Genomic DNA, 17,434 nt, shown 5'->3' with positions numbered 1-17,434 from the left:
TCAACTTTAACTAACTGGTGAGTATGGTAACGTCTCCTGTCATATACAACCTCTTGTTTTCATGTGACCGACGTTTTGTTGAGACATAAAATTCACTCTGCCGAAAAAGGCCATGAGAGAGTCGAAAGCTCCTAAAAAAGCTCATCATAGAACATTCACACGTGGCATGAATGGGAAACATGGTACAATAACACAACACACAAGTTTTTTTTGAAAATACAATTTTACTCTATTTTGTTCATACAACTGCTTTTATTTTGTTTTTAAATAGGATTTTCACTGTTGAAGGAAGTTAAAACTCAAAAGGCAGACGTCTCTCAGCATTGTACACATACTGGCAGTTAAAGTGAAAAATAAAAACTAAAAGGAGTTCAATATACAACACATATGATAAAAAAACAATAACTCGTCAAGCTCTATATTCTTGCATTCATTCATCAGAAAACTAAAAAATGATCAAATACGGAGGGAAGTAAAATAACACTGGAGCACTTTTGGCATTCTCAATCACAATGCTCCTCCGACATTCTTTGTTTTTATAGTTTTTTTATTTGCTCAGCACCTATTAAGTCAAAATTAAAAAGTGAGTCCCTAAAGGTTTATTTTGATCCCTGGCTTTTGCTCTCAATCCCCTTGAGACTTTTTTAAGAAGCAGGTGGAGTCTAAAGACTCAAATTAACTGTTTGACTTTGGATCAACTTAGATGTGCGGATAACCTTGGTGAGCGTAAGGTAGTGTTTGTTTTATGTTGTCTATAAAGCATTGTACAATCACATTATTTACATATTCAGTATATTACAGCGCACTCTTTTTACTCTCAGTAGCTTGTATGGTGCGATCGATGCAGTGCTGTTTCTCTCCTCAATGGACAGGGCCCCTTCCTGTCCCCGTGTTTCTGTGACTTATCTATTATCCTCAGATTGGTATACGGCAGGTATTAACTGTAAGTGGGTGATTCTGAGGCAAAGACGGGGCCTTTGTGACGGGAGTTAGTGATTGAAGTTTAATGGGACTCAGGGTGTCAGTCAGCTCGTTCAAAGACTGCAATTCTCCTAAATGCACAGGTGGAAATGCATAGTTATCGATATTAACTGCAATGATATCATTTAGAGAACAGTTGGCTTTGTTTCTGTGATACAGTACTGCAACTTTGTGAAATGATTCACCTGTTTGGGGGGAAGCTGTTGGGAAGTTTGGGTTGGTTGTTCTTGGTAGGCACATGGTAGATTTTTAAGGTTGTAGGCAGACATGGAGTGCTGCTTTAGTAGAGAGGAAATCAAGAAAATAGCTCCACGTCGCAGTCCATTTCTACCTGCAACAATGTGCAAAGTTTCCTACTGAACACAAAGTTGTGCCTAATACTGAACCCTGCCCTTCACAAAAGCAGAGTTGTAGTCGTGAGGGCAGGGTTAAGCTTGTTAAGGGTCACCCCAATCAACCCCTAAGCTATTGTGCACCTAACAAAAATATCTGAGCACCTGTTCATACATTTTCTCTGAGTGGGGTAGCTAATGTAGGACAACTGGTCCCCTTTCTTTCATTTTAGATGTCATCTGAATCAGATTACACATTATCAGTTGACTATTAAAAGCTTTGTGAACGTGGGCCTTTGGTGAACTGGATGTAAGCAGCATGACTGCAGCTCTATCAGCTGAGTTTATGCAGCAAGAGTCACACTGCCTACCAAGTTCAAGTCAGATCTGCATTTAAGCACAGGATGCCAGGCGTAGTAGGCTGACCCAAGACCAACCATTTGACATTGATCTGGATAAGGCCCTGTTTGTTCTTGTGGGCTTACAAGGCTGTGATATACATGGGCAGTTTTTGAGGCAATGTTGTGCAGCATTTATTCCCATATCTTCTATCTGCCTGGTACAGGGGATGTTGCTCATTGGCTAACTAAATATTTTACTGAGTCACATACTGAAAATACAGTGAAAGTCCCTGCAAATGCCTCTAGGCAGCAGTGTCATCACAGTAAAAGGACAGGGTGATCATGGGCTAATGCTCCAGCTTGATCACAATACCTGGTCTAGGATTTTTTTTTCCCTCATTGCAATCTAATACATCTCCCCACTGCAGCTTTGTTTTTATAAATATGTTGGAAACCATCCCCATTGCCTCAATCAACTGCTAATAGATCTATTTTGGCAGACTGTTGCGCTGGTCACTGGTGAGAGTCCAGCAGGGGGCAGGAGTGTGAGCGGATATCGTTGTGTTTGTGGATGGCCTGGTCCAGGTCCAGAGAACGTCCGTTAACACTGACCTCCATGCAGCCGCTGTAGTGCGCCGACACCAGTGTGGACACGAGAGGAACATCTGAGGGAAGAAGCAGAGAACATGATGTGATGTGTTTTATCTCTGAGTAAACCATCAGTGTGCAAACTGTACGATACTGAATCTGTCAGACTCAGCAAACATGTATAAACACTTAAACACTTATTTACCAAATACACATGAAGGCATTTATAAACTATTCATGCAAAGGCACAAAATCTACAATGGAAATGCAGAACCTGTTTTTAGCTGTTATCTTGAATTATTTACTCAGCTGCCAGTTCACTACTGAAGAAACTGCTGTAGATCATTAATATGATTGGCCATATACAGTACAAGAAAATGTACAAAGTAAATGGTATAAATTATTACTCATTCACAGGGTGAGATTATTTACTGTTGACAAGGATGCTGTAGTTTGCACAGTCACAGAAAGAACAAAAAGGAGGCTAAGCAGGTTTATAGATCAGGCAAAATAGTTTAAATCAACTCAAGAATACACCAAAGACTTGTGTGATTTAAAAATCTACATGTGAAAAATACTTTTTGGTCTATTCTCGCCAATTGATGCTGGATTTTTTTTATCTAATAACAAAATTGGAGAGTGTAAACAAATCTGATAACAGTATATCAGCTGATTTTTACAGTACCCCCCTTTTTAAAAAAATTTTGAGTAAAGATTTTCTGCATTACTTTCATGCCTGTATTGGTTGGAAAATATAAATTCCAAAGCTCCTCAGCTGTAACTATTGATCATTTATGACGCAAGATGAATTTATGTATGTTTAAGCACCTTTTCCTCCATACTGTGTAAATAAAATCCTTCATCTCGTCAAAATAAAATCAGTGTAAATAATTTGTTGCACAATTTGTGTATAAATCTGTGGGCCCTCACCAGGTAGCCCTCCTATGAAGGTGCTGGACTGAGTCAGCAGGTCAGTTGAAACTTCTGCATCTTCACTACGTCCAGGCTGGCCATCGACCAGCAGCTGGGTCTGGTTTCCTGAGATCGTCATCTGGATCACATGACTGTCGCCATCACACAGCGGTGCCGGAGAGCTGGCAATGATGACATCACCAATTGACACTAGAACAAACTGAAAACACATAGAAGATAAGTTTTCAGACTTTCAGACAAACGACGAGGTGACAATTTTATACATCCGGGTTGAGCTTTAATATAACTCACGTCTCGCCACTCATCAGTACCAGGATGATAGTTGGCCAGAGCGATGGAGAGAGGGACGCTGTCTTGGTGAACAAGTGCAAACAGCACACCAATGGCAGAAGTTGGACGCAGGGTCAACTGGACGCTCAGGTTCTGTGAATCTGAGGTGAGGAGAACAGGAAGAGCGTGAACAGCAGGTCATGAACTTTATCAACAAACAGAGATGAAGCAAACTGTTGACAAAAGTGTTGGTGAAGATGGAAACAAACTCACATTCACCCAAACACATTAAACATTGACTAAATACTTCAGGAAGAAGCAATTAGATTAGGTTATGCAACCTAGCGGACATGCTAGTCATAACACACTCACACACATACACACACTGTACCATAGCTGATGTTGAAGAGGGCGAAGCCGGTGCCTGGGAAATACGCTCCTGGATCTTCACTGCTGAAACACTGCATGTTGTCGTTGGATCGAATGGTTTCTTGTATCGACGTATCTTCGCCCGTCAACCAGCGCCACTCCTTCATACAGCCATCCAGACGGGGGTTCACCTACAAACAACAGCAACAGTTAAGAAATGCGTACAGAATATTCATTTTCAAGAAAACACACACACACACATTCAGACACACACCTGATTGACGAGGCCGTCCTCTTTGAAAGGGACTCCTCCCACGGTGAGGTTGAGCTCATGCATACCCTTCTTTAGTGTGAACAGATCTCCGTTAACTGCGATCTTCATGACGGCCTCTCTGTCGATCTTTATCACGAGACTCCGGCCCTGCTCCTCAACCGAAATCTGGTCAGAAAAGATGTCGAAGAGGCCCGTTTCAATCAGAAAGACTATTCTTTAGAGGTATTTTTTGTAGTTAATGTTGACAGACTGCTAACCTTTCTCCACTGGCCATCATTGACGATAGGTCCGCTGCTGGTGATTCTGCTGACTGTGCCGTACTTCAGCTGCAACTCCAACTTCCCATGATGCATTGCGAGCACAATCCAGGAGCTGTTCAAGTGACCTCCAGCAAAGAAGATGACCCCCTCAGGATCATAGGTGCGGAAGTCAAACTCTGCTGAAAAGCTAGAAAAGAAAGAAGAAGTGGAGAAAGGTCGAAGAGATGAGAGGAGTGTGTGTATAAATATGTGTGTTTGAATAAGTAAGGGAACAAAGAGAGGGGAGAAGAAGTGGATGAAATGATAGAAGTGAAAATATTTTGTGACCAAAATAGTTTTAACAATCTAAAAGTGGCATTTTCATCCTGGCTAATATTATTTTTTTATTAATTAATTAATTAACTTCACAGAGTTTGACTATTTGGTAAAAGACATTCAGACAACCAGTTTATTTACTGCTCTTTCACTTCACTACAAACTGTCTCATTAAAAACATTTGATTGTAGCTCAAATCTTAAATTATGCTTGGTCACTCAATACTTTCAAATTAAATCTCTCAATTTAAGTGAGGCATTTCTGCATTTTGCAATTGGGTGTAGAAAAAAGTGGCTCAAATACCACATGCAGGCAGGGAAGGTAGCTAAATGTTTTTCCTAGTCTGGCAGAAATATAACACTCACATTCCTTAAATGACTAACTGCCATATAAAAATTGTACATTTCAATAACCAGAACCTGCAGAGTTGAGTTTCAAGTCAGCCAGTTTTCAGCTGATCAGCCATGACCAGTGACTGTCCGATCAGTCTCATATATCTGATTCTGTTCTGGTCCATTTATTTGCATGCACCGAACAACAGTTCACATTTGGCACACAGCGGCAGAGACAGTAATGTCACAGCCACACACATACACACACACGCGCGCACACACACACACACACACACACACACACGCACTAAAACCAAATTAAATTAACTGTAGCAGAGACTTGCGGTTGACTGGTAACATAACAGCCCCTCTGCTGCAGTTTTTCACTTGTTTAAGCATTAAGTTTTATTTACTGGAAACATTTCACACATTGTCATCACGACCACCAACATGCAGCGCTCCGACAGGGACTTAAAAATCTCAGATCTGCTCAAGATGGGACAAAAGAATTTATAGCAGAGTTTACAAACCTAGACATGTTCAACTGTATACAAGCAGTTTACCTGAAACCGGGTGATTTAACCTTTTAAGGAAGTCTGAGATTAATATTTGGTTTAAAATCAACTTAGTGGCTCAGATGTTAATACTGCTGCTGTTTCTATTTATTTCATATTTAAACCTGCAGTGCGGAACTTTTACATATAAACGAACATCCATCACATACAAGCTCTTACCAAACAAGTTCACACAATGCTGATTCAGCCTGTCACAACGAGATAAATCTCTCTGTATTTCACATTATACCAGAGTTTTTAAATCAGGTGACAAGTTTGACATTCCTGCACTGGTCGGATGAATTTGTACTGTGATGCTCTATGGGCAGAGCATGCACACTAGAGACTTCTGCTGGCCGAGCAAGCTAACTTCTGGCTAACTCTCCAAATATTACATTTGTATATTACTTGACTTTAATGAACTTAAAAGTTAATCAAGTAGTTTTAAAAAAAAAATTGTGAAGACCTGAATTTTCCATTAAAGAAAAGTTAGTTGTGTGCTGTTTATTACAGCTCATAGAAAGGTCCAGATCAGACTTTTGAAAAATCAGAACTTACAATCACCTAAGACAATTGCAATTGCTGTAACTCTAATTAATTATAATTCTCACCCAGTCTGAATCCTCCTGCGGAAGCGCAGCCTCACCACTGGCACACCGCTGAACATGCGGCCCAGGTAAAGAGAGCGTGAGTTCCTCTTCAGAGATGGTGATACGCAGGGAGTTATAGGCTGAAGGAAGACAGACAGATAACACATCTTAACATGAGAACCAGACAAGCTGCAACTTGACTCATTTAAGATGGTTTAAATATCTGGAATAGAGATCACATTTCACAACAAGGCTGGACTATGAAATGGGTCAGTAATATCTGTCACAATTAATGTGTTTCACCTTACAGCTCCGGAGGTCCTGGCCCAGCTTCATGCCCTGACGACCATCACAGTAACAACGGAAACTCCCCGGAGTGTTCAGACACTCCTCTGCACACACTCCTGCCTCACACTCATCCACATCTGACAAGTGACAGAGCAGGTCGAAGAAATTAAAGAGGACTGATGAAAACAGTGTATGAAGTGTTACAGAGAACCCGTGAGTTCATGAAGTTATCGTGAAATAAGAGTCCCATCAGTGGAGGATTTTCTTAAAACTTTAACTTTCAAAAGGATCTAAAAAAATCAGTTGCATGAGACCTAAAGTAAAAATCGGATGTCTTTCCTGTCAACATGTCAAGGAATGCAAACAACACTTGAGTCAAGTGGTCTTTGACGTTGACTTGGTTGTATCTCCCAACTTCATATATAACCTTACATGGCCAGGACAAGGTTGGCTATAATAAATGTTAATTCTCTGAGGGGGGACACTGAGGTTATGAAAAGTCTGGTTTCCACTCAAGAGAAAAACGGGGAATAACATGAGTGATTAATGACTACAGTTTAAGTCTGTGAACTATTTTTTTTCTTGTTGTTGCCAACAAATCTCATGTTGTGATTATATTATCTTATCATATTATTGTACCATGACTGCTATTTTTGGCTTTATCAATTCATTCCTTGTGTATAAAAGCAGTTTTTGAGCTGTTGCTTAATGCCCCTTACAGCGACTTTAGGGGAAAACATGGGATCAAATTTTTTTAACAAATCCAAGGTCAGAATTGTATATCTTGAGCTCTTACCTAACTAAATAACTGCATTTTTATTGATGTCTAAAGCTACTTGGATGTTTGGCTTGGTGGTGCCCTTGAGACTGTTTTTTAGATCACTGCATGTTTGAAACACTATTTACAGATTTATCTAGAACCCCCCCGCACACTTATCTACCATGTAAACTTATGTTATGTCTTCTGGATTTCACAACTGACTAATGCAAAAAAGTCATTTTGGAAACTCGCAGGATCAGTATTTTGCTCCTGAGACGACTTGTTTTTTACAGACATGGAGACGGATTGGACAGTGACCTGTTACCTACTTATTAAGAATCTCTCTGAATGTCTTTACATTCCTTTCCTGACCCCAGACCACAGCTGTATCAAGTCCTGCTGAGGATGAAGCAGCTTCTCAGTCAGTTCTTTTGAGTGTATGTACATGTGTGTAGTGGACACACTTACCAACGCAGCTCTTGGTTTCATTGTCGTAAAGATAGCCGGTGTCACACAGACAGTCATAGCCACCCTCCTTATTCTCACACCGTGCTGTTCCACATACACCTGGATCTTCACACTCATTGATATCTGTAAGATGGATCAAAGCGTACTGAACAATCAGCTGTGCCAGTGGTTTATAATCAGTTAAAATGTCCAGAAAACTTGGAGCTGAGGGGGTGTTATCTGAGGAGGTTGCCCTTATGTTAACTCATTAAAATGTGTCAGAAAAACACAGAGTGAGGAACAATCAGTGCTTGTGTTTCATTTACTTTTCAGAGAGCTTGTCTCCATTACAGAGAGGGAAACTAAAACCAGCTTCAAGCCCAATGCAATTAAATTTTGGCTATGATTGGTTTAACTACTTAAACCAAGAAGATCTTTATATTAAACTTCCCCCAGAGCAGCTTCAAGATTAGATCAATTTTTCCACTGTATGACAACATTGACTATATAGCTCATACAATGTCTGCTTGTTCCAACACTTCACTGAAGCTACACCCTACTTACATTAAGATTACAATAAATCTAAGACACAATTTTTAATGTCTGTACTAAAGGAAACTTCAAGTTGACTTCATCATGATTTTATGCACATCTCATGTCTGTGGAAACACAGAATGTGGTTTTAACGATGATTCAATTCATTTTAATGCCTACACATTAAAGCTGGTGACATTTGTTACCCATACAGTATGTAACAACATAGGTTTGTCATTTTGGACCTTCCAGTGTGTCTACTGGTTTCAATAGTTACATTTGGTTTCTTGCATTTTTCTCAACTAAACTGTTTGTTCTATTTAGACTCACAAAGATAAAAAAAATAAGTGTTGCAAGAAAGAACAAAACACTGCCTTGGGCATTAGTGTAAGGCTTTTACCTCAAAGACTCTCTGACTTCAAACTAACTGTAGAAATGATTTCCACTGCCATAGTTGATCCTTTTTTCTTTTTTTTTCTTTTACAGCTAGTGATTTCATACATTAGACCACATGCATCTATGTCTTGTTGCTCACCATTACACATATGGTGTCTTTCCAACATGTAGCCTTGGTGACAGGAGCAGCGGTAACTGCCCATAGTGTTGTTGCACTGATGGTCACACCCTCCGTTCTTCTTGCTGCACTCGTCGACATCTGCAAAAAGGAGGGTGGTACGGCATGACATGAGCACAGGAAAATCATCATCATGGGCTGTGTACAGTATTAGACTGTTTGGCTCTTGTTGAGCTTCCACTTGTACTTGTATTAAAATGAACCTGTACTGAAAGTTCAGATTTTTTCCAATTCTAAATATGAAATTTGAGACCGCTTGAAAAGCCCTATACATTTGTATTTTGTTAAAAGCCTTAGAAATAACTGATGTACTACGTCATCATGACCGGGTGTACAGCTCAGTGTTTAGAAGGAGTGCGGTCGTCAAGTGGAAAAGGCTCAGACCAAGTCAAACTGAATCTGTTTTGATTTCCTCTCACAGTAAGGTGGCAGGATGAGTCACAGTGGAAACGTGTGGAATGGTAGCTGTGCCATAAATCAGAGAAGCATGTTCCTTCTCCCTCACTGTGTGTGTGTACAAATTATGTGTGTTTTCCAGTTCCAGTTTATACACTTAATATTTGTTATATTTCCCCTCTAAAAGTGGAATCCTTGGACTATCTCCTTTATAAGGCATGTAACCTTTCCCTCATATTTATACACAGTAACTAGCTTTCGCGTCCAAAGAGACACATGGATTCCTGTTGTGGACTCTGTGACCGGAGTTCCCGTACATGAAGTCCATATTGACCCGACACATCGGCCACACATCATTAATGACAGGCAGCAGCAGCAACAACAACAACAGCAGTAATGAGCGGTTATTAAAAACAAAACATGTTAACAGATAAAACATACAAAACAGAAACACCAAGACTTGAGTTCAAACTGATTTCAGCACCAAGACGAAGATAAACACTGATACACAAAAGCACTGTATGAGTCATGAAAGCGATGGAAAGCTAGATCAACAGTGTGCAGGGCCAGGAGACAGCTGTCAGAGTCAAGGTCACAGAGGACTCCTTGCCAGAGATGCTGGAGCAAACACTGGATGACTGTGCAAAAAGTTAACCTCTACGCTCTAACACACAGTGACCAGCTTTATACCCTCTCTCTCTCTTAGTGATGACAGTACCTTTGTCACATCTGGGTCCCATCCAACCTGTAAAACAGTGACAGAGGAAGTCGCCCTTTTTGTCTTCACAGCGCACGGTACCTTTGGCATTACACGGGGAAGGAGAGCACTGGTCTGGAATATCTAGTTATAGGAAAAACAGACAGACACAGAGAAAGAAGTGGAATTATAGCTTTAAAATTGAGTCTGTGTGCACTGCATTCAAACAGTGAGTGTAACTGTATACCAGACAGAGGAAGGGCATCTCTTATATTCTGCATATCAGGAGTTCAATATAAATAGCCTAATGCTGGCTAAGCTCTCCTGCCATAGATGCTCTAATTCAGTCCTTCCCAGCCAGCATACCTGTCCTCTGGCTCAAGATCAAATGGATATTTAACGGTTTGTCCAATTTTACTCTAAAATATTTTTAACGTAGACCTTCACTTTCACTCTCAGCCTGTGTAATTGAGCACATGTGTAAATCTTTTCTCTCCTCATACGGTTTCCTTTTCCCAGCAGTGGAGTTTCACTGCTTTGACAAGTCTGGGCATGTTGCATGCTGGAGTTCAGAAAGAGAAAAGGACAGTGCCTGGAAAAACATTGAAGAGGGGGGGGGGGGGGGGGGGGGGGGGGGCAGGAGACAGATAAGCTCTCATGTGCAACACAAAGACACAACTTTCACATGAGGCTATTTTTTCACTGGATGATGCGTTGTAAATTTCAATTCATACAGCATAAACACTGTATCATAATGTCAACTGCTGATATACACCATGATCACTTATTGTGATTGCAGTGTATATCAGCAGTTTTACACTTGTATACTGACAGCAGATCAATAATGACAATAAAACTAAACTACACGTGGTTGCTGGATGTTGCAGCAATCAGTATAAATTACAAGTTCCAGATGAGTAAAGCTATAGTTTTGTTTTTGTATTTAAAGTGCCTATATCAATTAGAAAGAGCAAAACACACTAAATGTAGACCACACATACTGAATGTGGGGGGTCTAAGGATAACAGGAGTAATATGCAGACTGAAAAGCCCTTTGAGGAAAATGAGCAATTTGCAATATTGGGATATATAAATAAAAATAACATGACATCAATTGTGAAATTCATTCAAAACATAAACTAAATGCATGGCTTCCAGCAAAGGGATGAGCCGAGTAAATATCAAAATACATTTTTTATAAATTTGTAAGACAATAAAAGTTACCAGCAATCTCAAGAGACCTGAGAGTAAGTTGTCTGAGCAACTAAAAATACATTTTACATTACATGAAAAAGCACCTATTCAGAGTGGCATACTCTGTCTCTCACTAACTATGCAATCTTCATTCTTGTTGATTTATTGTACTAATGCACTTTGTAGTCACATTAATATTTATTCATTATATGACCTGATTTATATTGTTTGATGTACTGTTGTTGTGTTATATGTGCCTTGTAAGGTGACCTTGAGTGCTTTGAAAGGCACCTTTAAATAAAATGCATTATTATTATTATCATTATTATTTAAATTGATCATGAGGTTGAATTTATAATGTATGAAGTCATCTTATTGCATTGGGCGAAAATTACCCCAATAATAAATTAAGCCTGAAATAAGACACTAATTTGTGGTCATCATTTACACTTTTCTAGCTTTTTGTACATTTGTAAAAAAAAATGTTAATAAATTATTTATATATATATATATACACATATATACACACATATGCATATATACATATATAGAGTTCATGATTGAATGACGCACACTTTATATTTACAAACACTTGAAAGTTGACATTTTACAGAGATGCTTAGAAGGATCCAGCTGCTTTAGGAACAATATGAGGGTAAGAAATGTTTAAAATGTTTCACAAAAACTACATTTTCAGTATCTGTCTTCATTTGCGTTTAAATAATGTGTAATTATGTACTTCAGGGTCCGCACACACATATAAACAGCGTTGAAGACTAGTAAACATCCGCTTTCAGAAACAAACATCACAGCTGCAGTGAACTGAAACATATCTGTATCATAACATCTAGATATTGCATTCCTACATCCTGCGTAAGAAGCACAGTCTTGAATAAACCCAAACAACTGAGCTTAGGCTGCTGGTTAGTGATGTGATGTGGTCTATCAGCAGGCAGGGGGTAACCACTGTAGCTTTACTCATTTCCTCCACTTAAAACTTCACAGGTCTCATAAAAGCACGTCTGAATGTAATTTCACTTAATAAAGCACACGCTGTGGCCCACCCACACTGTCAGATAACCCCTTCAGAATATATATATAGGAGCAACAATTGATGCCATATATATGTGAACAATTAGGAAAATGTGTTTTTAGTGATTCTATCTTTCTGCAGAACAATATGCAAAACACTTGAGTCCACAGTTTGCAGACACAGAAATAGTAGATGGAGGAATAATCTATCTATCTATCTATCTTCTGTGCTTACATTAAAATCATAGTGTGGGGTTGGGCTGCACTGCAGTATCACTGCTCTGCATCACACTCAGGCACAGACTCTTCATGTAGGAAAGCAGAGAGGCAGAAAGGTGATGAAAAGGTGCTGAATTTCTTTGGCAACTCTGGTCAGTTATTGCAGCCCAACACACCTTATTGATTGTCTGACTTTGAAGTAGCCCGAATTTTCTATATGTCGTGAGTCCAGGTATCTATGACTAACATTGCAGCACTTTTGCTACAGTGATGCTGCACATTGGTTAATGAGCGACACACCCTCTGTCGTCACATACTCGCACACTCACTCACTGGGTGAATGCACCAGCTTCTCTGTGAGCTGGCTGAGTGGAGGAGTGATGTGAAAAAAGGTCTGACGTGAGCGGAGCACAGAATTTCTGCTGCATCAGGATACAACAAACCTCAACCAACCCGGCTTTACTGCTATTGGCTGAGGAAGCTCGGGGGAGTTTCCATGACTCAGCTGCAGAATCGTGGTACTTAAAGATACGGCAGCTCTTTTTTTCCTCTTTTTATCAGCCTGTCAGCACACCGGCTGTCTCTCTCACCATCTTTATCACTCTCTATCACCGCAAATCTGCCCATCGGTTTCCTGTCTCACTGTGAATAATGGTGGGTGGGTTACTTGCATCAAAGCAGATTATGACATTCCGGTATTTCCATTTATGGGATGTTACAGAAAGACAGGCACCATTTGATAGTTTTTAGTTTGCATATTTCCACATACCAAAGGCCAATAGGTACCCCCTCTCTGCATGTAACTATAGTATCACAGAAGAAATACAGAAATGAATCATGAAGAAAAGACAAGGGACAAGAACCGATCAATCAGTCCTAATGTCAAGTCACTAAGCACATGAGTGGGTATAAAACTTACTGTGGACACATGTGATCAGATCCTGTTTCTTCTTTTCAGAATCTCCAAACTTATCCAAACAGCCTGGACAGAAATAAAAGAAAGATAAAGGCAAAGAGATTACAAACATATAATCAGAAAAATACAGGTATTATTCTTATAGATGAAGGGTTTTAGCCAGAATTACAACTTACTTAAATACTTGGGAAAGAAGTAGTCCTAAATCAGGGAAACAAGATTAGAAGAGAGAGAGAGAGAGAGAGAGAGAAAGAGAGAGAGAGAGGGATAAAGTTATGTAGGTGTATAAACAAAAATGTAAACAGGACAAGTTCATCTAAATAATTGCTTAAAATTTGGAGGACTGGTATCTGTTAATACTTGACATGTAGGATTTGCTTTCATTTTATACTTGAGCTCTGTGTTTAAGCTCATGGGAGTGAAAAGCAACTCATAAACAATTATTAATTTTGATAAATGCATTCAAAACTGTGCCTGTGTGTGTATGTGTGTGTATGTGTGTGTGTGTTAAGTATCTAGACAGATTACAATATGATTACTCTGTAATCTCTGCAGATGTGTGTCTGTGCTCTCTGTAATGGGTGCGGCCTTTGCCAGGGGCTTCGTGAGAATTCTCTGCATTCCTGATAGTAGTAGCATCCCTCCCGCTTCCTGGCTGCAGTACGCCTCCACATGTAGGTCAAAATGTGGGGGGATCCACCAGTGGACAGACAGATTGTGGAGGGGACAGGGTTTGGAAAGCTTTTGCTGCAGTAGGAGCTACATGCGGCAGGATGAAGTCTCTTTAAAGTGTCAATCATCACACAAAAGTCTGCTGAAGCCAGGAACATATTACAAGACATAAAGCTTCATTATAACCTTGATTTGATGTGACAACTGATTTGTGAAGGTCAGTCAGGATCGATTAAGATCTTGTGAAGCCCCAGCACTACTTTTGGGCTATTACTAATCTTACACACAACATAATACTCAGTTGTGACACTTTAAAAAATCATGACTAGAGTCAGATCGCGTGTTGCTAAGGATAATTTGAAGTATCCAGTATTCCCACTCTCCCTCTCTCTGCAGAGTTACAGAGCTGCAGCAGAAAGAAAATGCAGAGTCAGAGATGGACTCTTCAGGATGAATAATGCAGCTATGAATGAGGGTGCAGCTCTGTGTCACGCCACTGTGGGAAACTACAAGTACAAGAAAAGGGGCTCTGCCGGAGATGTGCGTCCATGCTCACGCAAACTTAACTATATCATACGTCACCTGACATAACCCTCTCCTCTGAACCCCAGCATCACCTGACTTCACCCTCTCCTCTGAACCTGGCTCAACTTCGCTGTAATCCACGCCCACACCCCCCCCGCCCTCAGCCTCTACGTCGCTCTGCCAGGCTAATCTTCACAAATGATCTTTGAGTCATTGATTGATTGCCTCATTCGCTCATGATCCGCCACAACTCACAACGTCACAACTTCACGAGACGTGATTCACACGTTAAGCAACCAACCATCAGTGTTTACTTGTTGCTGATAAGTTATTAAACTATCAATCAATTTAACTATAGAGAGCATTTCAGAAAATTTGAGCATGAATGTTCAATAATTTATCCAATACTTCAAGACAGATTACATTTGGACAAGAGACTGCTCAATACATATCCCAGACTTTGACCTGTCTCACTGACTAACACACACACACACACACACACACACACACACACAGCACAAAGATGTCTGCAAAAAGACTTAAAAGTCTGCATTCTCAGGCGGTGAATAAATGTGTCTCTTGGCCTGACAGCCCAAGTCTCACGTTTTCTGACACACCAGGTTATTAATAGTTCTTGAGCTTGTTTGCATATTCAGCACATGCAGTACATATTCAATAGGCTAATGTGTTCACATGGGTGGACAGGCTGATCTGCACACTCATGAATGAAGTATGGACACTAATCTGCAATAAGCATTCCTGAGTACACACTGTGATGGATTTATGATTTATTTGGATGTATAAGACTGACCCTCATGTTTCTAGAAGAAAACATGAGGTACATGAAGTAGAAAACAAGTAATCAGGTCCCAGAGAGACCGATGAGAGGGGTTTCTTTTCACATGCATTTGTGTGTGTGAAAGAGAAGCGATGTGTAGACATGCAGCGACACAGAGTGTGAGTGAAATAGAGACAAGATATCCAGGTGTTTCTCATATTTGGCAGGAAACCTAAGCCAAGCAGGTCTCTAGTGAATAGGGCCAAATTTATGAGTATGAAGGGAAGTGAAAGGATAAGAGTGTCTTCACTGGCACTGTATTTCATAAACTACAGCTTAGTCACGCTGACTCAATGTCTGTCACAGAAACAAACAAAAAACATGCCCGGTCTTTGACATGGGAATAGTTTGACAGCTATCAGCGCTGCGGACGAATTGGAGCGTAACAGCAGCACAGACAATGAATCATTAGTCTGGTGTTACATTACCATCACCAATCTGCAGTCAATATGCACACAATGTAAACCTTGCAGCCTTCATGTTAAATGACAAATGCAAGGTGGTTAAAGCTGCGGTTTCGGTTGCCTGAAATAATATCTCACTTGGTATTTGTGTGTTTTATCAGTGGAGAGGCTTCAGTATTTCTGCTACTGCTGCAGTGCCTCACTGGTGATACATGGGAGGGGGGGGGGGTCTGCATGCAGCCTTAACTGAAAACGCACAACTTTTACAGGTGTTTTTTGGTGCCATTAATAACTTGTAAACCCTACTTACAGTCTCCGGGTCGTTTTCAAACACTTCTCTGGCCTCCTCTTTGGTGCACCTCTCCTCCACACACTCCCTCTCCAAGTGTCCTTGCTTCGTCTCCTCGAAAACTTGATTAGCTCTCCTGTGTCTGCTCAGAAACTGGTTCGCCTCTTGGGGAGACAATGAAACTGGGAAAAGAAAAAAATACACTCATTAACCTGAAACACATGAGAAAGGTCACACAACTTTAGGAATGAGGCAATATGTTGGCTCCTGAAAAGACGAAAACATAAGCGTGGTTGCGAAACATCCCCAGCTAAAGCAGTATTAATGACGGTAATAACTGAGGCATTCATCATCAGCAGCCACAACACAAATGTCAACGGGGACTTAGCGAGCTAGCCTAGCCTAGCATGTAATTGTTTACTTACTGCTGTCGGACCAGCGGACAGCCAGCAGGATTAGCAGGGCTGCCGATGAAAGGGACTTTGTTGGGGTCAGCCGCATTGTTGAACCGCTGTGTCTGCGCCAAGCTGGAGAAACTTTCTCCTGTCCCGTCTTGTAGTCTCTCTACTCCCTCTGTGTCTTTATAAATGTCACTGCTGTTTGCACCGAGCCGACGCTAACGTTACTGCGAAACACTGCAGGTATTCAGGTACTTCCGACGTTTTCTTTTTTTTCCTTTAATGTTAAATCACTGCCGGGGAGCGCTGCAAGCTAAAGTGTCGTGTGTTTCTCACGCATATCGTTCACATGCAGGCAAAAGAAGCGACCGTCCTCTTCTCACTGCAGTTCAGCTCGTCCCCATTGCGGTCTGCACTCCATGCAATGTGTTTTGACCCTCTTCTCTTCTTGTGTGGAGAAACCTCTCTCTGGCCGGACTGAGTCCCCAGGCTGCGGAGAAAGACTGCACGCCTCTGCTGCTTCAGGAGGGGGAGTCACTGTGAGAAGTGCAGGCAGGAGTTTGTAATGATGCAGCCCTCCAGACACTTCTCCTCATCCCTCCTCCCCTCCTTCTCATGTGTGCACCTATCACCACACTGGTGAGGCTGGAAAAAAAGAAAGCTTAAATTAAAGCCCACTGGGGTGGTGGAAAGTAACAAGCCTAAGTACTGCACTTGAGTACAATTTTAAGCTACTAATTTATACTTCCACTCCACTCCATTTCAGAAAGAAATATTGTACTTTCTACTTCACTACATTTATTTCACAGCTTTAGTTGGTTTTCAGATGAAGATTTGACATAATGGATAAAATATCAAGCTTTTAAAATTCAACACATTGTAACAAGAGACTAGTGGTTTTCAACCTTTTTGTCTTTAGATGTCTTACAAAAAGCATTTCAGATGTCTATGAGTTAACAGCTCCACCAAATAGTGATTTATCCTTCTAAACTTCTGTCATGGTTTCATTTCGAAAAATAATCAAATGATCCAATATTTCAGCAAAAATCAAAGATTAGAGAAAACGTTTTTTTTTTTAAACTGGAAACAAATTTGTGTATCAGAACTTGGTT

The 17,434-nt window shown here is 40.5% G+C and overlaps 1 protein-coding gene across 1 annotated transcript; it reads right to left on the bottom strand.

Moving 5' to 3' along the window:
* Nucleotides 1-212: 212 nt before the first annotated feature.
* Nucleotides 213-17,121, bottom strand: gas6 (growth arrest-specific 6). Its single transcript, XM_053319561.1, has 15 exons — nt 16,350-17,121; nt 15,946-16,106; nt 13,373-13,397; nt 13,200-13,262; nt 9,857-9,979; nt 8,704-8,823; nt 7,656-7,778; nt 6,443-6,564; nt 6,161-6,279; nt 4,346-4,535; nt 4,089-4,253; nt 3,837-4,005; nt 3,467-3,606; nt 3,173-3,374; nt 213-2,319 (listed from the first exon to the last, which is right to left on the bottom strand). The coding sequence occupies exons 1-15, from the start codon at nt 16,423-16,425 to the stop codon at nt 2,168-2,170; spliced, it is 1,950 nt and encodes a 649-aa protein (XP_053175536.1). The 5' UTR covers nt 16,426-17,121; the 3' UTR covers nt 213-2,167.
* Nucleotides 17,122-17,434: the final 313 nt, after the last annotated feature.

This window comes from Scomber japonicus, chromosome 1, assembly GCF_027409825.1.
Source record: "Scomber japonicus isolate fScoJap1 chromosome 1, fScoJap1.pri, whole genome shotgun sequence".
NCBI lineage: Eukaryota > Metazoa > Chordata > Actinopteri > Scombriformes > Scombridae > Scomber > Scomber japonicus.
This window is presented reverse-complemented; position numbering and strand designations above follow the sequence as displayed.